The sequence below is a fragment of the Zootoca vivipara genome, chromosome 7, assembly GCF_965207765.1.
Source record: "Zootoca vivipara chromosome 7, rZooViv2.hap1.1, whole genome shotgun sequence".
In the NCBI taxonomy this organism is placed as follows: Eukaryota; Metazoa; Chordata; class Lepidosauria; order Squamata; family Lacertidae; genus Zootoca; species Zootoca vivipara.
In genome coordinates, this window is record NC_142590.1 from 52157356 (window position 1) to 52184737 (window position 27382).

Genomic DNA, 27382 nt, shown 5'->3' on the forward strand with positions numbered 1-27382 from the left:
ATAAGACCAATTAGAGCAGGAACTCCTTTTTTTGTGGGGGGAGGAAGGTTTTCCGTTGTTTTCAATGGTTAGCTCTCGGCTCCGCCCCGGTGGAGAACTAAAGAAGGCGGGTCTCTGCAGCGGAGTGAAGTACCGTATTCTTTCACTTTTTCTATGGGCAGCAGAGGGAATTACTCTTTCACTTTTCCTATCTCTTGGGGCCGTGAGACGCCTGCTAGCCCCGCCTCCCTCCCGCCGGATTGGACAATGTCTGAGCACAAATAGAGCGCGGGAAGGAAGACGAGGAAGGCGGAGGAGAAAGTTGCGGGGACTCCGGCCTGCGCACTTTCCAAAGAAGCAGCTCGACTGGGATGCAGGAGGGACGCGTCTCCTAGCAGGACTTCGCCCGGGCCACAACGGTAGAGGTAGCCATTGCGTAGTTTGATCCTTTTCTCACTTCTCTTAAGATTCAGTTCCATGGAATTCTGTGCGATTCACACCCAAATGTGCACCAGATTGCAGCCTTGCAGCGCGATCCTACTGTGCGTGTCTCCTCTGAAGTAAGCCCCGCTGTGCAATGGGCCTCCTCCCCAGGTAAGTGTGCACATGCTTACTCAAAAGCAAGTCTTGCCGAGTGCAATGGAGCTTACTTCCAATAAAGTGCATAGGATTGCAACCTCCATGCCTGCTGCGATTGGACTTACCTTTCCGTTGGACGCCAGGGGAACGGAATCTTTGACCAGGAAAGCGGTGCCTCTGCTATGGGGCTTCTCTCACTCGGGCAACAAAGCAAAAAAATGCAGTTTAAAAAATGGTGTTGGTTACTGCATTACTGTTCCCCCCCCCCCCATTATGCAACCCAAGAGCATGTATGTTTTAGTTGAGATTCCTGCATTGCAGAGGGTTGGACTAGATGACTCTAGATGCCCTTCCAACTCTATGATTTTATGATCAGGCTCGCTCCAGCAAGAACAGAATAGTTTTACTGTTCTGGGAGTGTATGCTGACAGGAAATTATTATTTTTGTTGGTTTGCTCATTAATAGCTTAGCAGTCTTTATGGGTAAGTCCCATGGCTCTTGGAAAGATGAGGAAACTGTCAAACCCCCAAATTTCTAGAATGAGTTTCTCTTGAGGAATCACAGCTTTTCATTTAATGTTTGACAAAGACAAATACTTGGTGGGAAATACCTTGTAGCTAAGGATTGATTGTGGTCAGTCTTGAATGTGTGTTTGTGTGTGATATATAAATGTTTTTGAGCACGTGCAGAGTACAGTTCTACATCACTTAGGAAGCATAACTAGTAGGGCTTCTGCAGACAATGGTAGTGCTTTCTTTCTTTCTTTCTTTCTTTCTTTCTTTCTTTCTTTCTTTCTTTCTTCCTCCTCCTCATTTCTTTTCTCTTTTGTATTTTTCTAGTATATTGTGAGCCTGCAGACAGATACTGTACTAGTTTATCTTGTACGTACAGTGCTTAGAAAATGTTAAGTACTTTCTAGGTGAAATATGGAACATGGTAAAACCTGTTCTATGAGTCCCACTGTTGTGGTGCATCTAGTTTCCTCCCACCACTTGTGATGTGTGTTATTATTACTTACAAAGCACTTAATATTTTCTAAGCACAGGATGACGATTTAAGGATGAGCTGTCGATTGTGACAGAAATACTTGTCTGAAAAGCTAGGACTAGACCAGGTGACTCTTGGGTTCATCCCAGTTCTGTTGTTGATTTGTTTTGTATGCTTTTTATATTCATTAGAGCTTGATCAACAGTGCTATCAACATGGATGGTCCGCCCGTTCCTTGGTTGCAACGATTTGATAAAGCTTCTCGTCTCCTCCTCTGCACACTGAAGTCTGGGCATTGGGGGGCCCTGGCTGCTTTCCGTACTCTTCAGCGCTCCCTGTCTGGGCAAGAAGCAAGGCAGGGCTTCAGCTGGTGGACCTTCACAGAGATTCTGTGTTCTCAAGAGCCTGTCCTCACAGGCTCTGAGGAGACCCTCACCTTGTGAGTTGCTCAAATCTCTCATTTAAAAAAGTATAGGATAGTGTCCTTATATAGCAGAATTATTTCAGGTCTTAAGAACCCCAATCATGCAGCGTCTGACACTTGCTTCAGTGATGATCCAGTAGGTTGTGGGAATTGCTCGGAACCAGAAAAGGTTGTGTATTCTTCCCCTGCTGATTTTAGCTTCATATAAGGCAACTTCATATGTTCATATAATACCATATTTTATGATGTCATATAATGGCTGGGTCTTGTTCCTCCCTTTCCCCCATAGGTGACAGAAAAGCATACATCCAGAACATGCTAGAAAGTGACTATATATTGAGGGGAAAGGTCTACTCAACACAGAGAATGTATTTTACGGCTGGGATGGGGAACCTGCGGCCTTTCAAGTGCTGCTGATCAAATTTTCACCATTCAGGCTGGGGCTGATAGGATTCCAGCAACAACTAGAGGGCCTTCAACAACATCTAGGAGGGCAACCAAAATGGCCAAAGACCTGGAAACGATGCCTTATGAGGAACGGCTTAGGGAGCTGGGTATGTTTAGCCTGGAGAAGAGAAGGTTAAGGGGTGATGTGTTAGCCATGTTCAAATATATAAAAGGATGTCATATAGAAGAGGGTGAAAGGTTGTTTTTTGCTGCTTCAGAGAAGCGGACACGGAGCAATGGATTCAAGCTACAAGAAGGAAAATTCCACCTAAACATTAGGAAGAACTTCCTGACAGTAAGAGCTGTCCGACCGTGGAATTTGCTGCCAAGGAGTGTGGTGGACTCTCCTTCTTTGGAGGTCTTTAAGCGGAGACTTGACAGCCATCTGTCAGGAATGCTTTGATGGTGTTTCTTGCTTGGCAGGGGGTTGGACTGGATGGCCCTTGTGGTCTCTTCCAACTCTATGATTCTATGCCTCAATTCCCCCACTTTGTTTTAGGACCAGATGTTCATAATTCAGTTGCCATCATATGGATATAAAATCCCAACATTTTATAACCCCAAAATAATAACAAACATCGTAAGACTGGTGGAAACCATTAGCAATAAAGCAACAGTAATAACAACATTCAACCCAGTATAATGTCACATAATACTGAGGTGTGCTGCACATTGAGTTATACTTCCCATGTTACTATAGAGTTATCATATTTCCCTGGTGATGACCTTGCTCCTTTTTTCTTCCAAATTGTTATTTCAGAAAACCGTTGCTGTTGCTGCTTCCAGTGTTGTGCCAAAGAAACCTCTTTGCCCTGTTGCTTACAGTACAGTCTACAGTGCCAGAAGCATGCCTCCAACACCTACTTCAAGCTTCTAGACAGGATCCCAGCCCTGATCTATGGGTGCAGAGATTGAGGGATTTTCTGCAAGTGAGGGTGCAAGAGAATAGCTCCGTAATGCCAGCCCTACTATCTGATTCATGTCGGCAGCAGCTGAAATATATTTGCCAGAAAGTTAGTTGCGGCAAACCTGAATTAGAAAGGAAATTAAGTTGGTGTGCTAAACAGGCAAGTCCCTACATAACATGGACTGGAGATGCTCCTGGTTCTGTGCCTCAGATAAGGGAAAATAAGGAAGTAGCCGAGGAACCACTGGATCCTGAAGAAAAGGTGCTGGAGAAGAGGTCCAGACTGGAAGTTGAATTGAATGCAGAACTTTGTGAACCACATGGTCTAATGCAGGGAGTTGGAGTTAACACAGGGAATGAACTCATGATGGAGGTGTCTGAGAATGAAGGTGTTCATAGCACAAGCAATGATGTATATCAAAGCTGCCCAATGGAGGAAGCGGAAGAAGCAAAAGTTGCCATTTGGAGTCCCCAACAGGACACTGCAGCCGAGGTCCCTGATTATATCAAGGTATGAAAAGCTCTTAGATTTTCTTCCTTCTTTGGCAAACTAGCAGTGCGAACATGGAACATAAGTCCTCCTTACTAGGAATGCTACACAAGTCTCTTTTATCCTCTGCGGGGTGAGCTCCCATTGCTCGGTCCCAGCTCCTGCCAACCTAGCAGTTCGAAAGCATATCAAAGTGCAGGTAGATAAATAGGTATGGCTACAGCAGGAAGGTAAATGGCGTTTCTGTCCGTGTGCTGCTCTGGTTCTCCAGAAGTGGCTCTGTCATGCTGGCCACATGAACTGGAAGCTGTACGCCGGCTCCCTCGGCCAATAATGCGAGATGAAGGCCGCAACCCCAGAGTTGGTCACGACTGGACCTAATGGTCAGGGGTCCCTTTACCTTTACCTTAATGCCCACTAGGAAATATTGGCCCCTTTGACAACAGAATGATCCCTTGAACAGGTGGAACAAGTTTTGCAATTGCAGGAAGATTTTGTGGGATAACCAGTCTCATATAAACAACATGCTTGAATCTAATTAATGCATGAAGGGGTTAAGACCATAAAGTAAGCTGTTCTGCCAGGCTTAGCTCACCTTGGGAGGAATTAGATAATCAGTACTTTGTTCTTCAGTCTACCTGAGAAGCTCCTCGTGTGAAGAGATTTGAGCTGGTTGCTCCAGCTCAGACTGCATGGCTCTAATGAGTTTCTATTCCAATAATCTAGGAATTTTCACCACTTTGTAAGTAAGTTAATCAATTGGGGACAAATAATTTGGTATGTATTTATTATTGGTTGTTTACATGCAGGCCTGTCATTTCAATCTCTGTATTGTATTTGATTGTAATAGATTTCATTTTATATTATTGCCAGCTGATGAAGAATTATCATTGAAACAGTTCATTATCCTGGAAGAACTGTTTTGTCTGCTGCTGTACTTGGAGCACCGTATTGCTACATTTGGAGCACCTGTCATCTCACATTTGTAGGATATTGACTGTGGAAAGCCATTCTGCCTCCATTTCAGTGATCTTTGACAGCGACTTACCACTCCTACCATTCCTGTTCATAGAACATTTTATTCTTATTAGTTTGTGACTTCATACACAGATGTCTTTTGTTTATGAATTTTGAAACAGTATAGTGTTATAAAAATATTGTCAGTATATTATTAGCCGATCTGTTGCTTGTTGCTGTTCAGAGTGTGCAACTTTCTGAAGCACATAAACAATTTAAACATTTTTCTCTTGTATTTTAGGACCATGTACCAAAACTAAAAGAACTTCTAGAGATGCAGTTTGATGTAAGTACAGTATTTGTTACCGCATTTCTGCTTGGGGCAGATGCCCTGGCAGAATTCCTTATATACCCCTTGAATAAAGTTCTGTTCAGTTGGAGTAGTTTCATTTTAAGGAGAAGCAGATTCATACCATGCCTTTTTACATTATCTGTGTTCCCCCCCTTGATTTTTAGCTTTCTGATGGGATTGCTCCACCTGAGCTACAAGTTTTTAATGAATGTACTCCAAGCCAGGTTAGTAGGGCAAAATCAATGTAAGTAATTTACAGCCTGGTCTTAAGTCTGTAAATTAAGTCCCATTTAATGCATCTATTTTTTTAAAAAAATATTGTCCTTATGCCAATTGAATATTCACGATGTATGTCTTATTTACTTATTTAAACCATTTATATACTGCTTAACTACAATCATCTCTAATTGGTTACAGTTGCCTCTAAGTGCTGTGCAATAAATACAGTACAATACAGAAAATGTTTTTTTAATGGTTAAACTATAAAATTAGATTTCAGTTAAAATGCCTGCTGAAATTAAAAAGAAAAAATTCCAGTAGGCACTGGAAGTTCAACAGGGAGGGAGTCTGTCTGACCTCAACAGGAAATTAGTTTTGCAGAATTGGGCCCACAATACTGAATGCATGACTCCGTTTGGATATGAGCTGTGCATCCAAGCAGTGAAATACCACTAACAGTGACTTCCCTGAAGACCTCAGTGATCTGGCAGGGATTCGAGAGATTAAGGCAATCTTTGAGGTATCCCAAGTTGTTAAGGGTCTTGTAAATTACTGTATTTACTTGAGTCTAATGAGCTATCGAATCTAATTCACACCTCAATTTTCAGAATCTTGAAACACACAAAAAGTATTAAATGTAAATGCACCATCAAATCTAATGTGCACCTTAATTTTTGCAACGTAATTTGGCCAAAAAAGGTGAGCATTAGATTCAAGTAAATACGGTAATACAAGTGTGTGGGCACTGTATGGGCAACTGGTGCAAGCAAGCCTTTGAGTACCAGAGTTATGCGCTGGCAATCATTTGTCCCCTTCAACATTCTAGCCACTTGTTGTTTTTTTGTGAGGGTGGGGTGGTTTTACTATTTTATGCAAGTTTTTATTTTTTCCTGTATCCATTGTAAGACACATTATTCCTATTATTATTACTCTTACTATTAAACGGCATTTAATAAATTTAATTAACTAACTCACTTAGTCAGACTCCTTCCCAAGTAACTATATTCCCAAACCTTGCTGAAACCAACCTGCCCAGGTACAAGTGATATTTGGGGAACAGACTATTGGGTAATATTTTATGTCCTCTTTCCTTTAGTTGGAAGTTCTGTGCTCATTACTGCAGCTCTCGGAGTGCCCAGAAAACAAACTTCTGCATTTCTGCACTTGGTTAGTCGCACTCTCACCTGATCTTGGCTATAGTAATGCAGCAGTTCTTGCTGAAAAGCTCTTTCTACCTCGGGTAAGTACTGAGAATATAAATCGGATGAAGAAGAAACCTCCTTTCCTTTGGCGGAAACTTCAGAGGTTTATTGATGTGTCTGTTTGACTTCTGAAACGTTCGACTTCCAAAGCACGGCTTCAGATTGGCTGGAGGAAGCTCCTGCAGCCAATCGGAAGCCCTGTCGGATCTTTGGCTTCCAAAAGAACATTTGAAAACCAAAACACTCACTTCCGGTTATCAATCGTTCAGGAGCTGGAATGTTCAACTCCCAAGGCATTCAGGAGCCGAGGTATGACTGTGTTGTTGTTGTTGCTGTTGCTGCTGCCATATTCTATGTTTTTTAAAAAAGCAGTTTATTTAGTAAGTAAGGGGCAAAGCAAACCTACCCTACAGTTGGGAGAAGCAGAATGGAGTGGCATGGCAGATTCACTGTTACGATCACATTAGAAGCCTACTGCTTGTGTTGCCTAGAGCTGGCGCAGCGAAAGGGCTGAGGGACCTGCGTCCCAGGGATACAAAGTTGTCAGTGCTCCATGCTGAAAAGTCCCGTTTGGCGGCTTTTTATTGACAGTAGTTTTTTACCCACTAGGACAGAGCCCCCAGAGTGGCCTGTAGAAAGGTGACTATGCGCCACCCTAACTCCTCTCCCCATCCTTTAACATTGGGAAGCTAGGACTGCACTCCCAAGTGAAATTATTTGGCCAGAAACTATAACACTATTATACCAAAATTGGGGCTTGCAAAAACATAGTTTTCGTTTTTTAATGAGTGGCAACTACCCTGAAACCTTATACTCCACAGTACTCCGAGTGCAGGTGTCTATGAGGATATGAACGTTACTGAAAATACTTTGAGTAAGTGCAGGACTGGAGCTTGCTAAAGACCAGTGAGCGATTCTATCCTCAAATAGCAATAGGGTTGCAATTATTTTTGGTTCTACCAGGGCCAGCCCATCCTTGAGGCAAGGCATGGTGACCGCCTAAGGCAGCAGGATCCACAAGGGCAGGAGATCTGGCCTCCAAGAAATGTATTACCCGCTGTTGCAGCATTAGCTGCTGGTCTCTTCTCAGCCTTGTAGATCTTCACTCAGCCCTTTTTCCTGGCAGGGAGTGGGGCGCCATTTTGTGCTTTGTCTCAGGTGCCAAAACATTTTGTGGTTGGCCCTGGGTGCTACTGATCTGCAAATGATGGGACAATGATCACCAGTACAGTGATGCCTCGCAAGACGAATTTAATTCGTTCTGAGAGTCAATTCGTCTTGCGGAAAATTCGTCTTGCGAATCGCAGTTTCCCCATAGGAATGCATTGAAATTTCTTTTTTTTGCCCATAGGAACGCATTCATTAAATTTCAATGCATTCCTATGGGGAAACTGCGATTCGCAAGACGAATTTTCCGCAAGACGAATTCGCCTTGCGAGTCACCATCAGAACGCAAGACGCATTCGTCTTGCAAAAAATTCATCTTGCAGGGCATTCGTCTTGCGAGGTACCACTGTATCCCTATTATCCATAACTTGAGTTCTCTATCCTTCAATGGAATAGCGGAAGCACAGCTCCTGCAGATGTGTTTTGCATTTTGAGCTTCTCATCTCGTATGACATGTTGCCATCCAATTTTAAATGCAAAACAACCTGGAAAAGGTTGTCTGTTTTTCCCATCAGCCTCTTTCACTCTTCGCTCAAACAGAATTGTAGCTGCCTCTGTATCCCCAAAGTATGCATGGTTGCTGCTGATGGTGTATCTAACAATATTATCTCCCTGTGCTGGCCTGTAGGTTCTCTTGTTGACTGAGCCACCTTCCTGGCCTCTCACAACTGCCCTGATGATGTTCTGCTCCAAATATTCTCGCCCAGTCTGTTGTAACTTGATTTCTTCAGTTATACGGGCTCCAGCAAAAGGTGAGCTTATTTTGCCTGAGCTTCTGTTTGTGGAATCCCACTGTGGAATCAAAACACAGTCATGTGATAGACAACAATCCCATAACAGCAGACACGGGGAATGAATCTTCAACAGTTTGGGCATTAGGCTGAGTTTACAAGAATTAGTCTTACAGTATTATTATATGGTTCTCTGCATGAAAAGTATGGTTGTTTTACTGTATGTGGGCAGGGTGGTGGCAGAGGTTGGGGCAGAGAGAAAGGGGTGGGCGATCCTCCATATGTTTTCTTTGCTGAGTAGAAAACCTGGTTGAAAAAGCCGGTAAGACAGAACCAACTTAGATAACCTTGGCGCTAAGACATAGTAGCAAAATAGTGATCCCCACTCCCAGGTTCTTGGGGAGTGTGGCACCACAAGGTGTGACTTTCTTTTTATTAATGCATGATGGGAATACATATGTTGGGTTTGGTCAACTAACGTTCTGTTTGTAGAGGTGGCATAAATTCTTCTCTCTAGTAGGTTGGGCGGTGGCATGATTAGAGAGGAAAATGGGACCTCTAAGAAACAGGGTGGGGTGGGTACGGACATGTTCTGGTAAACAGAACATGAAAAGGGGTGGAGGACTCAAGAGCTTATCGAGGTTCTGAGCAGGCTCCAGGAGATACAGAATGTTGAGTATCAGTTGGAAAGGAAAATGGAAAGGGCTGGAGGGAGAGAATTGACCTGCTTGTACATCTTTACTGCTTGCGACAGGGGTGGGGAACCTGTAGCCCACAGGTTCTAGGCAGGCTGGCACTACATTTTAAAACTTTTTTAAGAATCAGAACTACTAGCAGTAAAGTACAAGACACTTGTGAATCACCAGCCTCTGGCATTTAAGAAATGAACAAATAAGAATGTCCACAATTTAGCTACATCATCAGATTTCTGAAAGCAAAGTTCTCATTAGCCCCTTAAAAATATACAAAATGCAAATTTTTGATATCTTTGCTTTTGAAGGCCTTGAGCAGATGAAGCTGGTGTGCAAACTAATTGAGGAGTGTTTGGAGCCTGAGTATGTGAGGCTGGTATTCAGGTAAATTCTCCTGGTGTAAAATGAAATGTAATATTGGAATTGCATGAAAGAGGATTTGATTTCCAATGACGGGAACCCAAATGAGTGTCAAGGTGTTGCTACCTTCCGATATATGAGACTATATACTGGGGAAGTTTCTGTTGGACTCCAACTTCCATCAGCCCCAGCTAGCATGGCTGGTAGCCACAAATGATGGGAGTTGTAGTCCAACATCTAGTGGGCCATCCTGTGTCTTCCCTGTGGACCTTTTATTTTTATATGTTTTCTAGGACTAAGATCAGGCATAGGCATACTCGGCCCTCCAGATGTTTTGGGACTACAACTCCCATGATCCCTGACCACTGGTCCTGTTAGCTAGCGATGGTGGGAGTTGTAGTCCCAAAACATCTGGAGGGCCGGGTTTGCCTATGCCTGACTAAGATTAAAGAAACCTGAGTTGATTAATAAGATGTTTTTAAATCAATGAATAGTGATAAATTTGCATATGACTAAAAATATAGCTGAGCAGGGGAGGAGTATACTTTTGTTTGTTACATGGCACATGCAGGTCACAGGAGGTGCAATCTTAGAGGCATTCTGTCCTTTGTGAAAGTTAAGGGGCAGCACCTAAGACACTGCCTGCCACCTCCAGTTTTCATTACTTACATTAAACATAAATTTTATCAAAAGATTGTTGTTCATTTAATTACAGATGCTCTTGAGCTGTTTTTTATCCATTAATCAAAGGTTGGAACCCTAATGCTGCACATCTTCAGCTCCATAGAAGAGACCTGAAATCTTTTCAGTACTGCAATATTGTTATTAACCACATGACAATTAACATATTATTGAGTCAGGAAATAGCCTTAGTGCTGGCATAGGCAAACTCTGGCCCTCCAGATGTTTGGGACTACAACTCCCATCATCCCTAGCTAACAGGACCAGTGGTCAGGGATGATGGGAACTGTAGTCCCAAACATTTGGAGGGCCAGAGTTTGCCTATGCCTGCCTTAGTGAGTGGCATAAAGACTACCCCAATATAATTTTGTTATCTTTCTCCCTCCTCTGCCTTTCTTTGCAGCCATATTATAGAAATGCCATGGTCAGAAGATCTCCTCGTAGCTGTGCATTCTTTGCTGGGAAGACAGGTGACTACGAATTTAAGTCTTCCTGTGCTTCAATATAGAATTTACTAGTTGCATAGCAATGGAGACTAGAATCTATTCTCTCCAAACTAGCATCTTGCCATTTCTCTGCTGCCTGCATTTTTGTCCCTTCTCTTGACAGCATGGTGTGCGCCTTTGCTGAATGTGTTTGAAGTAAATGCCAGCATCTCAAACTGTAGTGCAAATCTAGTTGTGATACTAGTTTCTTTTAGTGTCTAAGGAAGCCTCTGTCTGAGCAACATTTTACTGTCCTAGTGCTAATTCATTCTTGGCCAGTATGGCTTGCACTGAGTCTATCTGAACAACTAAAATGTATGCAAGGGCAATTAATATTTAGGCTGCCTCTCTCTACCCCTTTCCCCCTTGTTTATCTTCTCCACTTTTCAGGTACCGTTATCCACTGAGCTCTTCAACATGTTGGTCTTGAATCTTTGCCAGATGGCTCAAGAATTTGCCACATCAATGCATTATGCAAATCTGGTTTTGACGGTGTTGACCAAATACCAAAGCAGTGTGAGTTACTTGCAACAGGCATTTGAAAAGAGATGAAAAATGGCAGCTTACTTTCTTAAATAGTTTGTGTTAGGATCTCCTACTCACGAGTAGGACCCTGGCAGAGACACATGCCCGACTAGCATGTCCTGGTCAATCATTCGGGAGCCTCAAAAACGTTCTTCAGCCCGAACATCACAGCAACTGATGCCCACTAATATCAGCACACTCAGGGATCCGCAGGGTGTTTGCAATTGTGTAACAGACCTCAGCAACTCAGCATTTGGCTAATCTATTTTATTTACATATAAACACACATGGAGCACTGCAACATGGCTCCCTCTCTCTCAAGCATCAGACAGCAAAGAGAAAAAACAAAGGACAATAGTCCTACTTCAGGAAACACAGTAACACAAACATCCTGTCTTCGTCACTTCCCACTGTGGAATCAAAACACAGTCATGTGATAGACAACAATCCCATAACAGCAGACACGGGGAATGAATCTTCAACAGTTTGGGCATTAGGCTGAGTTTACAAGAATTAGTCTTACAGTATTATTATATGGTTCTCTGCATGAAAAGTATGGTTGTTTTACTGTATGTGGGCAGGGTGGTGGCAGAGGTTGGGGCAGAGAGAAAGGGGTGGGCGATCCTCCATATGTTTTCTTTGCTGAGTAGAAAACCTGGTTGAAAAAGCCGGTAAGACAGAACCAACTTAGATAACCTTGGCGCTAAGACATAGTAGCAAAATAGTGATCCCCACTCCCAGGTTCTTGGGGAGTGTGGCACCACAAGGTGTGACTTTCTTTTTATTAATGCATGATGGGAATACACATGTTGGGTTTGGTCAACTAACGTTCTTTGAATTCAGTGATATGCAAATAATCATAGACCACAGTCAGTACACCAATCTGAAATTAAACGTACAAGTTTGCATAAACCCTCCAAGATGTGCAGTAGCTATCCATATGAAATTGATGCCTATATGAAATATGTTTGAATGTTGCCAGAGTAGTGAGGTCCTCATACCATTGTGGAATAGATAGACTTTGAGCATGGAAGACTGGACAATCACTAAGTCTCTTAAGCGACCATAATGGCTTGCAAAATCTTTTTTTGTCCTTCCAACTTGTGTGCTTACCATAGACAATCTAGGCAACTGGGGCAGGGCATGAGAGTGGAATCAACCTGGATAAATGTAGCAAAAGGGTTATGGGTTTTTACCAGCATGCGCTAAGCAGCTACATTTTTTCCTCCTTTTTAGATTACATTGGCCCATCAGCATCACTTTTCCTGTGCTTTGGACCTCAACAGAACAATTTTGAAGAAGTCTCTTCAGGCTGCACTGAAGCGAGTGACTTCAAATAAAGAGGAAACCTGAGTTCCTTTCCTGCGTGGAATAATGCTAGAAGGCGACCTTTCTTCTCCATAAGATGGAGAAGACTAAAGACCCATTGAGAGGCTGAGGAATCAGAGATGACCTGTGTCTTTTCGACTGTTAATTCTTACTCTTGTCTTTCAATAAGATGTGACTTTACAAAAAATGCCAGCTGAATTTGTCTGAACAAATGGTGTGCACATTGTCTTGGAGTGTACCTGACTGCCAAGCAATTTTGCATCAGTAGTTGTGAGAAGTGAAATTTCTTTCATTGCCATTAACACTGGAAGCTCATGCTAATAGGAACTTTATATATCTTTGTCACTTTCCAGTGGCAAGGACGTCCCTCCTGAGAACAACTCCTGCAGTAACTGCCAGGGTTGGGGATAAAGATGCCTCTAGGGTAGTATGAAATAACTGCCCCCCCCAAAAAAAACCGCTCCATAATCTGGCCATTTGTGTGAATTCAGCAGTGACAAATAAAAACCAGTTAACTAATTTATCTTTCAGCATGAAAAGCCCACAAGAAGATGGTCCATGGTATAGTCAGTGCAGTTGTAGTAGTCTAAGTAGCAACTTGAATTGCCTGGTTAAAAAAAACAAAAACTGAACACACCTGAAAGCTGACATTTATTAACTAAATCACTTTTCCAACAAGTTCTGTTGGATCATGAACTGTTTCACACCAATCAGAGAAAAAACCATGTCAGGAGGCAAAGGCTGGCTGATGCTCTAACTCAGGCACCCCCAAACTTCGGCCCTCCAGATGTTTTGGACTACAATTCCCATCTTCCCCGACCACTGGTCCTGTTAGCTGGGGATCATGGGAGTTGTAGGCCAAAACACCTGGAGGGCCGCAGTTTGGGGATGCCTGCTCTAACTGAAGCATGGATTTAGATGTGACCCATGCAACCATTTCCCTAATTCTATTGGGTACCAGCCCACACAAAAATCAGCTGTGACCAAAAAAAGAGGAGTAGAAAAGTATTTGAGGAGACCTTAATGCCTTTGTATGTCTTCTCATGTAATTCAATCAACATAAAGCGCTAGACTACTATATCTACTACACTTTTAAGTGTAAGATAAATTGTTCTTTAGGCTTTTGCCCTACAGTTATTGCTTAGGGCCAAAGTAGTTGCAGCAGAGGTAAGTTCTGTATTTTTAAGCACAAAGCTTCCTTTGCCGTGTTCAAAGGCGTGATGGGGATGCAACTTAAGCTTAGCAAAATAATTAACAACAGCAACAACAACAACAATGGTATTTGGGTACAGGGTACTAAAGCTTCCTGCCATGTGTCTCCCCACAGGAGCTGTTCACGTATTCAAACACTTCCAGTGTTGGAGATAAAACTGGACCTGTTTACTCTTCCCCCAGCTGAAAAAATGGATGCTTGTGTGTTTAAATATACAGAATGTCTGCTGTCAATTAGGTTTGACCTTAAATGTTCACAACTTAAAAGCTAAGTACAACCATTTAACTAGAAAATCTCCTGTCCCTTCCCAGGTTTGCATTAACAGCTGTTGTCCAATTGTTGAGAAAAAATGGTCCAGTGCTTTCTTATACAAAGAGCACTTATTCATACATGCACTGCATGCTATAACTCCTGTTACATTTTTAACAACAGGATTTTACATCATCCATAGCATGAATGAGAACTCGACTTGGGAGCATGGCACGATGAGAGAGCAAAAGCACATTAGCTTGTTTTTTGCACCCATGCTATTCACTGCTAGAGATAGTGTCTGCTTTTCTGTGCACAGACTGGTTCAAGCAAATGTTTCTCCATCTCACAGGGCAAAGCTACTTTCATGGGAGTGCCTGCCCGTGTGAACTGACATGCATACAAGTTCCGGGTAGGCTGATCTAAAAGCCGGTAATAGGTCCACTATCAAGTCTTACAATAATGATTATTAGTCCCAACATTCCTAAGAAGTTAAGGGGGCATTTGGAAAACAGCTTTTAATTTTAATTCTCAGCCAAATGCAACTTCCACCTTTGTTTCAGATTTAAATTTCACAATTGGAGACATAGAACTCATACAAGTATATCTAGTTTGTCTTTAGTTCTTGTTATGTTGAACCTGTGAAGCAAAGATGATATTTGCATACTTCACAGATCCTGAAGAGATCACACCTGGAGAGCACTCTCCTGGAGATGAAAGCTCACTGGGATGTTTGATGGAACTGGACCTTAGTGGGAACTTCGTGTTGACATATGTCACATCCTCTATCATTGACTTTGGCTTCTTCAATATGGCGTATACTGCGTTTGTTTCTTTGTCCAAAGGATTGTCGGTAGCAGTGCTTTCATGTATCTGAGCATGGATAAGAAACAAAAAGGCTTGGTTTTTTGAAAACAGACTCTTAAATGCCAGCCTTATTTCACCTCCCATTTTTAGTATTGTGTCTGTATCTGTTAGGGGGTTTCTATCTTTTTTAAAAATGTGTAAATACAAACTGGCTCTGACAGACTTCTTTCCAATAAGACAAACTGAACTACTGCTAGAATAAATAGTAACTTTTGTAGTAATACGTTTCTAGCCCAGCAGCATAAGCATTTAAGCAGAAAGTGATTAACAGAAGAATCCTATAATCACATTTCCACTGGGTGGGAGGGGGACAGTTAATTCTGACTAGAATACCCATGGCATCCAAGATCTCTGTCCTGGTCTAGAGTCATGCTATATCTATGAGCGTAACTGATTTGAGAGTGAGGGTGGGTGGGAAAATGAATTGGTTTGGTGTCTGGATGGTGAAGAATATAATTTAAAAGCAAAAAACCTTTAAGGAAAGCAAAAACACATACCAGTAATCACATGTAAAAAATAGTCCTGCCAGCAGCAAACCATATATAAAAGTATTAAAAATCACCAAAAGATCTTAAGAAATTTAAATGCCTGGAAAAAACACATCTTCGCTTGCTGAAAATAATAATAATGTGGGTGCCAAGTAAGCCTGAATTTCCCATAGACCATATAAAATACCCAGTACTGAATGAATTAGTTGTATATTTCTAAAGTTTTCAACATGGCATTCACAGTCAAGGTTACAGCCTGGTTTGCAACTTAATGCTGGGCATTCGGCAATTGTATATTTTCAGGAAATTGATTCTTTCTTATCCCCCTGGAAGAGGTGGAAGCTGTAGTCCATATGCCAAATGTGGCCCAGGATCCCCATAGATCTGAGTTGAATGTGATAATCTGGCAAAGCAAAGCATACTTGAAGTTATTTTCCTATGGCAAATGATAATGCTCATGATTACTATTTTTCCACAGTGGAGAAACTGCCCATGGTCAGATTTTCTCCTAACTTGTGAAATGGTATCTTACCTGGAATGTTATTATTCTACAGTTTGGGTTATCACCAAAATTCAGGTCATCTGCTGCTATTAAGAAGAGAGTCTCATTTTAGTATATAAATGTGCCTGCCTGTGTGCCACTTCACATGTTAAATTTTTAACTGAACACTAAGACGTAAGTGTACACCTAAAAAATGTGAAGATGGCAAAATGTGGGGATACATTCATCAGACAACTGACTAGTTGCATCTCTTTGTTGAATGTACATTTATTGGCTGCCTCTGCATAATAGGTATGTGAGATGGTTCTGTTTATATTAACTGATTGCTCAAGTGTGACATGGACTCAGTGCATTGGCCTTCTCTGAGCTGTGAAGAAATAGCATCGTTGAAAGTCTTTTGGCCAAACCTTTTTGTTTAGAAGGTGACTGTGGGAAGTGTAAAAGCTATTGAGTCACATGACTGGATGAATGGATTGAGATGGGTGGTGATATGCACCCCCCATGCCTTCAATGCCCATCTTGTCACAGAGTGGTATCCTGTCAGATGTTTTGCCACTTGGTGCGTTTATGCATTGCACAAGCACGTAACTCGTGGAGGGAGTGATGAGATGTAGTCAGTTGATGCTTGTGAATTTCTGCTGAGCAGAGCCTCAAATTCTCTTGCTGTTTGATATATCGTAGCGACTTTTCAGCCTTCATTTAGAAAGGCAAATATTGACATGAAAGCACACAGGCTGTTCAGATGAAGCCATTTAGGTGTGCAATCCTGTCCATCTTTGATGCTACAATACTGCACAATATTCAAATCCAATCCATTCATTTACATCCCTGTCGGGTGCTATTATGGTTATGCATGTAATGAAATCTTTAAAATGGCCGGGCTGCATAAAAACAAAAGAAAATCATACCTCTTGTTTTCTTCTTGATGAGCATTGTGACAACTAATATGAGGGCTGCAATAATTGTTATGCCAACCGCAGTGGAAGCCAGGACTAAGACAATGTGGTAAAGTCTGAAACAATCCATAGTGCATTAGTTAAAACTGCTTATAATTAATTACATTTTAAACCTCACTTTTCCTCAAGATGGTGAAAATAGTCTCCTGCCTCTATTTAATCCTCACAATAGCATTGTAAGTTAGACTGAGGGATATAGTGACTGGCCTAGGGTCATCCTATGGGCTTTGCTAACAGGTACCCAATATATTTGTTAAACTGTCGTTTATATGTACTGTACACAATAAAGTTTGTTTCACTTTCAAAGGCGAAAGAAGCATGCAAAGAGCTCACAGTTTCGTAGCACAGTTGTGCAGCAGAGAAAAGGCACATGCAGACTGCATGTTGGATGCAGATAATCATAGCGTGTTTTTTTGTAGAGGATATAAAAGTCTGGAAGTGCCATAATATAATTATTTGAGCGAAAAGGTCAAATCCTGTAATTGCCTCCTTGTTCACATAAATTTTTGGACCCAACTGCAATACAGTATAGAGCGGTGGGAGGAATAGATACTGTAGCAAACACAAATCCCTAATCCAGATGCCTTTAAATTAAAAATAGTATAATGTTGGCACCTTTGTTCATTTTCACTGGTTTCTGTCGCAGTCCCATAATTTTGTTGCCCTGAAAATAAAGGAAGAGAAATAAGACTTTTGTCTTTATCGTAACTTTTCAAAGGTGTATTCAGATTTTGATAACTTGCCCTTTTTTGCCCCTTATTCTCTTTAGTAAAATGTGAACAATTTATACCAGGCATCCCCAGACTTCAGCCCTCCAGATGTTTTAAACTCCAATCTCCATCTTCCCCGACCACTGGTCCTGTTAGCTAGGGATCATGGAAGTTGTAGGCCAAAACTGTGAGCATTTTCACCCCTCCCATTCTGAAAATCTGGTGATATCTGCTGTTGGGAGGGAACAGTTAGGAATTGTTACTTTGTTGTTTTTCATTCCTGACTCTGCTCTCTGCTGTGTGCTGTGTGCAGTTTAATATCTTCTGTAGACAAGATGGCTAAGTGAGAGGCTGTAACACTCACAAAGCCAGATCTGTAAATATGCAGTAGTTAATAGAAATAAATGAGGAATGTTTTGAAACCTCTACAAATGCTTCTGCTGTTCACTGCTGATTTGGTGCTCATAAAGCCCAGTTATGAGTCCATGATTCCCGGGTGTATGCTGAAGGTGTTCCAGACGTCCTGCCCAGGCATAGGGGCCTAAGAAGACCTGGACAGATCCTGGCATTTACCCACATATGGTAGCAGGCGGATGGTTGCTGGTAGCAGACTGGTGGTTGCAGATGGCTATTGATGGTTGGATAATTGGATGTTTCTGATCCATTTCCATCTGATGCTGCACATCGGAGTTGAGCTGTGAGCTGAAGCTGTTTTTCAAGCTGCTGTTTGATTTACAGAAAGGTATGTTGCTGGCTGCCAGGAAGACAGCAGAGACGCTTTTCCAGTTTGCCTGTTAATTGTGCTGAGTGGGGAGAGAAGTTGCTGAGAGAGTCAAGAGTATTTGGGGTGCATGAAGGGAAGTGTCTTGCTGTTAACTAAACACAGGCAAACTGGAAAAGCGTCTCTGCTGTCTTCCTGGCAGCCAGCAACATACCTTTCTGTAAATCAAACAGCAGCTTGAAAAACAGCTTCAGCTCACAGCTCAACTCCGATGTGCAGCATCAGAGGTCGATGCTTCTGCACATTCTGGCCAGATGTCTCTATCTTTTCCTCTCCTTACACCAGAGACCTATCCTACATGGCAGGTCAAAATGAAAGCACTTTTACAAAGGGAAAAGCTTTACCATATTATAGAAGATGACCCCCCTAATGAGGATGATGATGGATGGCCAGCGTGGCATGAGGCAGACATGAGAGCCAGGGGGACAATTATTCTGAGTGTCCAGGACCAGTTGTTGGTCAACTTGGAGAACCAGCAGACTGCACGGGCTGTTTGGAATAAACTTCGAGATATGCATCTAAGACAAAATGCAGGATCCAGTGTGCTTTTCTTTAAAAAGCTGTGTAGGCTGGAATTGCAGAAAGATGGTGATTTGCCCAGCCATCTAGCCCAATTAAAACGTCTCAGACAGGATCTTGTCCAGCGAGACTTAAATATTTCAGAAGCTGTTTTTGCAATGCTTATCATAAACAGTTTGGATGAATCTTATGATGCTGTAGCTGCTCAATTGTCGTCTTTGCCCAATGACCGTCTAACAGAAGATTATGTGTCTAGCGTGCTCTTGAATGAGTGGGATCGCAGACAGACTGCTAGAGAAAGCAGGGACAAGGCTGTTGGAAATGCCTACAAGCCTTCAACAGGGGAAAGTGAAAGTGTTGCAAAAGCTCTTAAAATGCGCCGCTGTTTTTCTTGCGGAGAGGTCGGCCATTTTAAAAATCAGTGTAAAAACTCTTCAAAGAAGAAGGGCAACTTCAAAGGCAAAGGGGGAGGAGGCCGAAAACCCCAAGGGCCAGCTGCATCAAAGGCTTTGATTTCACGCAGTTCTAATCAACTCACACGTTCTGTTTTTGTTGTCGACTCAGGAGCCACAAGGCACGTGGCCAATGATAAAAATCTCTTTCTTCATCTTGAGAAACAGGGAGGAGCAATTCATCAAGCGGATGGAACGACTATTAAAAGTTTGGCTCAGGGAACAGTTTCTTTGCAGAGCCTTAATGCAACAGTTAAAAATGTTATGTATGCTCCTCATTTGCAGGATAATCTCTTGAGTGTTTCTCAGCTAGACGCTCAAGGATTTAAAGTGGTGTTTGCAAACTCTCGGTGTGAAATTCTTCGAGACAACAAACTCATTCTTTATGCTAAGTGTGTTGATGGTTTATATGTATTGCCTTTTGTTACAGGTACAGCTGCTGGAGCAACTAAAGAAACTGAAAAGGCGTGCTGTAATATATCAGTAGATAAGAATGAGAAATTGCATAACCATTGTATTCATGATTATCATCGTTTGTTTGGTCATTTGCATTTCCAGGCAGTAGGTAAAATGCAAAATATGGTTGAGGGCATGAAAGTTCAAAAGTGTCCTTATCATATGAAATGTGTCTCATGTGCAGAGAACAAAATTAAGCAAGCTCCCAAAGGTACAAAATCTGGGAGGGAGGTTAAGAAACCTTATGAGATTGTGCATGCAGACTTGGTTGGACCTCTAGCGCTCTCTAGAGGAAACTCATGTTATTTTTTGGTTCTGATAGATGCCTATTCTAGATATGTTTGGGTCTATATGTTACAAAAGAAGTCTGAAGCCTTCTCTAAGTTTCAAAAATTTTGTGCATGGCTCAGGAATGTTCACGATGAGCATGTACGTTGTCTTTTCACTGACAGGGGTGGAGAATTTTGTTCAGAACAGTTTGAAAACTTTACTGCAGAACAGGGCATAGAGCACATGACTGCCACGCCCAGATCTCCATGGCAGAATGGTTTATGTGAAAGAGTAAACCAGACCTTGCAACAAGGAATTAAAACTCTGTTGCATGATTCAGGCCTACCCAACCCCTTTTGGGCTGAAGCTCTATCGTGTTTCACCTATATTTACAACCGCAGATATCAATCAGCCATTGATTGCACCCCATACGAAATGCTGTTCAAAAGGAAACCGTTTGTAAAACATTTAAAAATTTTCGGTTCTGAAGTTTGGGTGCACACTCTGCAAGGTGACAAACTGAGCAAATCTGGTCAACATGGCATTTTTCTAGGTTATGAAAAAGGTTCTTATCGTGTGCTGATGACAGACACAAACACAATTAGGCTGACCAGAAGCATGGATTGTAATCCAAAATGGGACAAAGTTGGCATTTTTCAATGTCATCCCATTTCAGATGATGAGGTGGTGAAACCAATTAACAAAGAGGCAAAACCTGTAATTGATGCTGATGGTAGCACAGATTCTGACACTGATACAGATGATCAGAATGAAAAGACCTCTTTTAAGAAATCAGATGGGTCTGACACTGATCTAGAGGTAGAATCTTTGCCAGATACAGGTCACCATTCTCCCAAGGAGGAGGAACCAGACCCAGAGGATCCCAGAGTATTGCGTAGATCTGAGAGAACTACCAAGGGACAAGCACCTAAACGATTTTCTAAAGAATTTGCTAAAGCTGCTATTTCAGATATGGCTGCCACTAGCAATCCAAACTCAGTTTTTGAACCAACTAACTACAAAGAGGTTCAAAATTTACCTGAAAAAGATGCCGAACCTTGGCTTAATGCCATGAAAGCTGAATTGAATTCCCTAAAGCAAAATGACACGTGGGAATTGGTTCCAGTAGAACCAGGCATGAAACTTGTAGACAGCAGGTGGATTTACAAAACCAAGACTGATCAGACTGGTAAAGTGGTCAGATATAAAGCCAGATTAGTTGCACGTGGTTTTTCTCAAGTTCCTGATCAGGACTATCATGAGACATATTCACCGACAGTCAAATTTGAGACAGTTAGGCTGTTGATGAAAATTGCTGCAGAAGAGGGCATGACCATATCTCATCACGACGTAAATACTGCGTTTTTGTACGGAATTCTCAATGAGAGTATTTACATGTCACCGCCAGACGGAGTGCAGATAAAAAAGGGAATGGTGTGTAAATTAAAAAAATCCCTGTATGGTCTAAAACAAAGTGCTCGATGCTGGCACACTAAGCTGACAGAAGTGCTGTTTTCCTTAGGTTTCCAGCAAGGAAAGGCTGATTCTTGTGTTTTTGTTAAAGAATCTAACCAGCACAAATTGTACTGCATTTGTTTTGTGGATGATATTTTGTTTTTCTGGAAGGATGCAAATATTTACAAAACCACTCTTGCAAAACTGCAAAAGCATTTTGATATGAAAGACCTAGGGGAAGTCAGCAATTATCTCTCACTGGAAGTAGAGAGAAATAAGCAAGGTGATGTTTTGCTGCATCAATCACGTAAGATCAATGATGTGATTGAAAAATTAAATCTGACAGATGCCAATTCTGTAGACACCCCCATGGTCACAGGGTACCAACATGATACTAATGCTAATGTTTTTCCTGACACTACATTGTTCAGAAGTGTTTTGGGTAAACTTAGTTTTATAGCAAGGTGCACAAGACCAGACATTGCTGTTAGCGTAAATTTGCTCAGCAGATATGTAAATCAACCTACAGTGCAAGACTGGAAGGCACTGAAACGCATAGTTAGGTATTTAAAAGGCACTATGCATTACAGGTTGAAGCTTACTAGCCAAAAATCTGGAGGTCTTGAGATCTATGCCGATGCCAGTTTTGGTAGTGATACAACTGATGGCAAGAGCACCTCAGGTGTGTGTTATTTGTACAATCAGTGCCTATTTGATTGGTCTTGTAAGAAACAGGCAACAATAAGCATGAGTTCATGTGAAGCAGAACTCAACGCTTTAAATTTTTCCCTCATGAATGTAGAGTGGTTGTTGCAACTATGTGAGGATATGAGAGTAAAAATTTGTTGTCCAGTTCAAGTTTATCAGGACAACAAAGCCTGCATAGAACTAATCCATTCAGAAGGGTGCAAGCAAAGAACAAAACATTTGCTAATCAAATTGCACCGTGCCAGAGAATGCATTCAGAAGGGAGTTGTAAAAGTCTCATATATGCCAGGGAAAGAAATACCTGCTGATGCTTTGACTAAAGCTGTTAATAAGGAACAACTTGGTATATATGTAAAGAAATTGCTTTTGTGCTAGATTTTCATAATGGTCAGAATGAAAAGGGGGAGGTTGTGAGCATTTTCACCCCTCCCATTCTGAAAATCTGGTGATATCTGCTGTTGGGAGGGAACAGTTAGGAATTGTTACTTTGTTGTTTTTCATTCCTGACTCTGCTCTCTGCTGTGTGCTGTGTGCAGTTTAATATCTTCTGTAGACAAGATGGCTAAGTGAGAGGCTGTAACACTCACAAAGCCAGATCTGTAAATATGCAGTAGTTAATAGAAATAAATGAGGAATGTTTTGAAACCTCTACAAATGCTTCTGCTGTTCACTGCTGATTTGGTGCTCATAAAGCCCAGTTATGAGTCCATGATTCCCGGGTGTATGCTGAAGGTGTTCCAGACGTCCTGCCCAGGCATAGGGGCCTAAGAAGACCTGGACAGATCCTGGCATTTACCCACAAAAACATCTGGAGGGCCGCAGTTTGGGAATGCCTGATTTATACGATCTGAAGAGAAGCCAGAGTATTGTCCCCTTATTAGCATGATAATTAATATGTTAACAGATAACAAAGGCTTCCTGTATTGATCTTTGAAACACTGTCTTTGCAGCTTCCTTTTATGAACACTGATGCTGTTACTATTTGTCTCAACTAAAGAGCCGTTGCCAGGGCCGGCTCTAAGGCAAGGCTGTGTGGCGCCGGGTCGCCAGGGTGGCGCCGCGCGGCTGCGCCCGCTGCAGCGGATAGCTGCGGTGGGAAACTGGGTGGGGGGGTGCCGGAGCGATCTTCACACCATGGCGCCAGGGTGCCCGATATGCTTAAGACGGCCCTGGCCGTTGCTTTCTTATTCCAGTTGTGCATGTGTTGCCTTGGTGGTGTATCTCAAACTCTGTTCTTACACAGGTCTTACTGATGGGATAATCACATTTTGGGTGATTCCACAGAATAAAAAAAGGTTCTTGAACATTTAAAAAAGTGGCAGGTAAGGGCAAAGGCTATGCTAGAATGCATCTTTCCTTGATAGGCAATTTTTCTTTCTGGAAGAATAATCAAATGTGAACTCAATCACATGCAGACTAAACTGCTACATTCCCAGGGGGACTATACCATCTGATCTAGATCAGTCCTGATCTACCGTACCACAGGAACTAGATCCAGTTATCTCCATGTGCTCACCTTTTTGAACAATGACTTTGATTTTTCTTAAAGGGGTGATGTTCAGGCCATCAAGAACCCCAAACCAGTATATTCCCGAATCTTCTACTTGGAGAGCTGATGTGAAAAAAGCAGCACAGCCATTTCCCAGATCCTGTAGCACAAATTTCTGGCTTGGTTCAGAAGTGAGATACTTCCATCCTAGGCCTGAGAGGCTAGAAGGCTCTGTAGGGTTACATTCTTTCAGCAGATCTCCTTTGCACCAGACTGCCTCTTGTTGCAAATATTGCGGTGAACAGAAGCCCTCTATGCTGAGGGATTCTCCTTGCACCTTCATCACCACTTCTAGTCTCTTTTCTGGCTTACTAGGGCTTTTGAGGAATAGAACCTCGGATGTTGGAGGTGAGGAAGTATTGGTAGGTGCAAGAAGGCCTAGGAGTATAACAGTGAAAGTACATACTGTAAAACAATGTTGACCTTCCACGTGCCCATTATCCTAGTACTATAATGTCCACCCTTGCTGTCGGTGGCTCTCTTGAAGTCATTCTCAGCACTGCAACCTACCTACTTCTTTAATGAGTAATGCAGGGGATTAAACTTGATACAATGGGACAATCGCAGAAAAGCTATATCATGTGATCCCTCCGCCCCCTTGTGTCTCGATCAGCCCTGATCTACCACAGGAACTACCATATTTTTCCATGCATAACACGCCCCTTTAAGCAGGGGCGTGTTTGTCGCCCCTTTGCCGACAAAGGTCCATATAGTTAAAGCTATGGTTTTCCCAGTAGTGATGTATGGAAGTGAGAGCTGGACCATAAAGAAGGCGGATCGCCAAAGAATTGATGCTTTTGAATTATGGTGCTGAAGGAGACTCTTGAGAGTCCCATGGACTGCAAGAAGATCAAACCTATCCATTCTGAAGGAAATCAGCCCTGAGTGCTCACTGGAAGGACAGATCGTGAAGCTGAGGCTCCAATACTTTGGCCACCTCATGAGAAGAGAAGACTTCCTGGAAAATACCCTGATGTTGGGAAAGAGAAGGGGACAACAGAGGACGAGATGGTTGTCCCCTGCTACCAACATGAGTTTTACCAAACTGCGGGAGGCAGTGGAAGACAGGAGTGCCTGGAGTGCTATGGTCCATGGGGTCACGAAGAGTCGGACACGACTAAATGACTAAACAACAACAACACGCCCCTGTGTATAAGACAACCCCTATTTTGGGTGGCCCAAAATTAAGGAAATGGCCGATTGTCCAATCTTCTGCCTGCTCACTGCCAGCAGCTGGCAATCACTCGCCCAATTGCTGCAGCAACAGCCAATCGCCAGCAGGCCTTGCAGCAGCCACCAATCACCCGCCCAATCGCCACTGACAATCTACTCGTGGCTGCCACCAATCGCCCATCCCCTCTCTGCACTATCTGTGTATAAGCCAACCCTCAATTTTTAGCATTTTTTAATAATTAAAAAAACCACCGTCTTATACATGGAAAAATACGGTAGTTCTAGTTACCTACATGTCCTTACCTTTTCGAACAATGACTTTGATTTTTCTTAAAGGGGTGATGTTCAGGCCATCAAGAACCCCAAACAAGTATATCCCTGAATCTTCTACTTGGAGAGCTGACATGAAAAAAGAAAAACAGCCGTTTTTCAGATCCTGTAGTACAACCCTCTGGTTTGGCTCAGTAGTCAGATATTTCCACCCTGGACCTGAGAGGCTAGGAGACTCTGTAGGGTTACATTCCTTCAGCAGATCTCCTTTGCACCAAATTTTCTTTTGCTGTGAACAGAAGCCCTTTATGGTGAGGGACTCTCCTTGCACCTTCATCTCCTCTTCCAGTCTTCCTGGCTTGCTAGGCTTTTTGTAGACTGGAATTCCATGTGTTGAAGGTGAGAAAGTATTGGCAGACACCAGAAGACCTAGGAGAATAACAGTAAAAATGCACTTCGTAAAATAATGTTGATCTTTCATTTGTCTATTTAATTCAATACTGTGCTGCCTACAATGGCTCTCGGCCAGTATACCTGAAGAAGCATCTCCACCCCCATCGTTCAGCTCTAAGGTCTAGCTCTGAGGGCCTTCTGGCAGTTCCCTCACTGTGAGAAGCGAAGTTATAGGGAACCAGGCAGAGGGTCTTCTTGTTAGTGACGCCTGCCCTGTGGAATGCCCTCCCATCGGATGTCAAGGAAATAAACAACTATCTGACTTTTAGAAGACATCTGAAGGCAGCCCTTTTTAGGGAAGTTTTCAATGTTTGATGTTTTATTGTATTTTTAATATTTTGTCGGAAGCCGCCCAGAGTGTCTGGGAAAACCCAGCCAGATGGGTGGGGTATAAATAATAAATAAATTGATTATTATTATTATTATTATTATTATTATTATTATTATCCCACCACAGCTGCCTAACTTTTTAAAGCAAACCGGAAATATTGGGGATTGAACTGGAGACTATCTGCATGCAAAATATGCTGTGCTATGTAGCTGGTTCTCAGGTGAGTCAATTAAATTCACCTAGAGATGCAGATGAATCTCTTAACCACAGAGTTAAGGACTTACTCTCTTAGGTAAGTAGACTAGGGGAAAAAACTTGTAGTTGGTGATCATGTGGAGATACCACTCTAGCACTGAGGCACCAGCAGCCCTTCATCATGTTGCAGAAAGCAACAATGGAGTCTTGTGGTACCAGAAGACCCCTTGCCTTTGCTTGCCTTTAAGCACCACTACAGCCTTCCTTTCAATCACATTACATGTCCAGACTCATTCGCTGACAATAGTATGAACTGAAATAGATAATTGGGATTATTTTGGTTCATAAAGAAAGGTGGGGGGGACGACCAGTCTCCCCGCTGTCCGACGCCCACAAGAGAAGTAATCTAGCTAACATTCATATTCATTCATTTTGTGAATCACTGGGACTGTATAAATGACAGGGAATGTTATTCTATTTAAAAAAACAGGGGGAAAACTTGTTTCTTGTTTTCAAACAGCAAAGAAAGTAACTACAAAACAACATATTACTTTTAATTCAACGCCATACTAGTATGTTCTGTACTGATGGCTATGAAAGGGTGTCTCCCTCTGTGCCTTACCTGTCAGCATCAGCCTTAGCAGAAGACCTGGGAGTCCCTCCATCTTGTAGCTGAACATAGTTTAGGTTGCAGAGCAGTGGATGAGTCAATTTGCACTTGCAGGAAGGAAACAAATGCCCTTTGTCATGGCCTGTTCCTTTTCTTGTCCCAGATTAGCAGAGTTGGTTTGGCACTGTGGGAAGATCTTCTAAACATGTTCTTAATTTTAGTGCTGAAGAGTTGCCCAACTCGGGTTGCGGGCAGTTGCTGTCCAGATGTATCGCACCAGACAAGACAGTGGACTAAGCAGTGACTGATAAAGCCAGTTCTGCTTTTTGCAGCTTCCCATCTCAAGATGATGTGGCTGCATCTCAATTTGCACGCATGTGGAGGCTTAGATGTAGGAGTTGTAGTAGCAGAGCTCCTCATTTGGATTCCCTTAAATGGGGCATGAACCACAATATTAAGAAAAGAGTAATTTCATGGCATTCCCTAAATTCCTTGTGGCATGTTGTGGTAGGAAAAAGCCTGGAGAAAAAATGTGCTAGCCGCTTTGTAATAATTTAGATTAAAGCTATGTTTAATCCCCACAATCATTCTTTATTTATTTATGGATCCAAGAATATTACAGGCTTGCGTAGGTTGCGGCATTTTAAGAGTATGTTGATTG

General features: G+C 42.3%; 2 protein-coding genes across 4 annotated transcripts; one reads left to right on the top strand and one right to left on the bottom strand.

The window, feature by feature from the left end:
• The first annotated feature begins 269 nt into the window (after nucleotides 1–269).
• On the top strand, nucleotides 270–15064 carry FANCE (FA complementation group E). Of its 2 annotated transcripts, none has more exons than XM_035122922.3 (11): nucleotides 270–404; nucleotides 1738–1985; nucleotides 3178–3835; nucleotides 5073–5117; nucleotides 5288–5347; nucleotides 6439–6582; nucleotides 8340–8463; nucleotides 9443–9518; nucleotides 10579–10645; nucleotides 11051–11176; nucleotides 12422–15064. In XM_035122922.3, the coding sequence occupies exons 2-11, from the start codon at nucleotides 1762–1764 to the stop codon at nucleotides 12536–12538; spliced, it is 1641 nt and encodes a 546-aa protein (XP_034978813.2). In that variant the 5' UTR covers nucleotides 270–404; nucleotides 1738–1761; the 3' UTR covers nucleotides 12539–15064. The 2 variants fall into 2 exon arrangements, with proteins under 2 accessions (XP_034978813.2, XP_034978812.2); XM_035122921.3 differs by having other exon boundaries at nucleotides 339–573.
• Nucleotides 14477–27023, bottom strand: LOC118089556 (uncharacterized). Of its 2 annotated transcripts, none has more exons than XM_088674228.1 (7): nucleotides 26734–27023; nucleotides 25166–25561; nucleotides 23657–24067; nucleotides 17405–17453; nucleotides 16742–16845; nucleotides 15864–15916; nucleotides 14477–14849 (listed from the first exon to the last, which is right to left on the bottom strand). In XM_088674228.1, the coding sequence occupies exons 1-7, from the start codon at nucleotides 26789–26791 to the stop codon at nucleotides 14595–14597; spliced, it is 1326 nt and encodes a 441-aa protein (XP_088530354.1). In that variant the 5' UTR covers nucleotides 26792–27023; the 3' UTR covers nucleotides 14477–14594. The 2 variants fall into 2 exon arrangements, with proteins under 2 accessions (XP_088530354.1, XP_034980245.2); XM_035124354.3 differs by having other exon boundaries at nucleotides 15864–15919.
• Nucleotides 27024–27382: the final 359 nt, after the last annotated feature.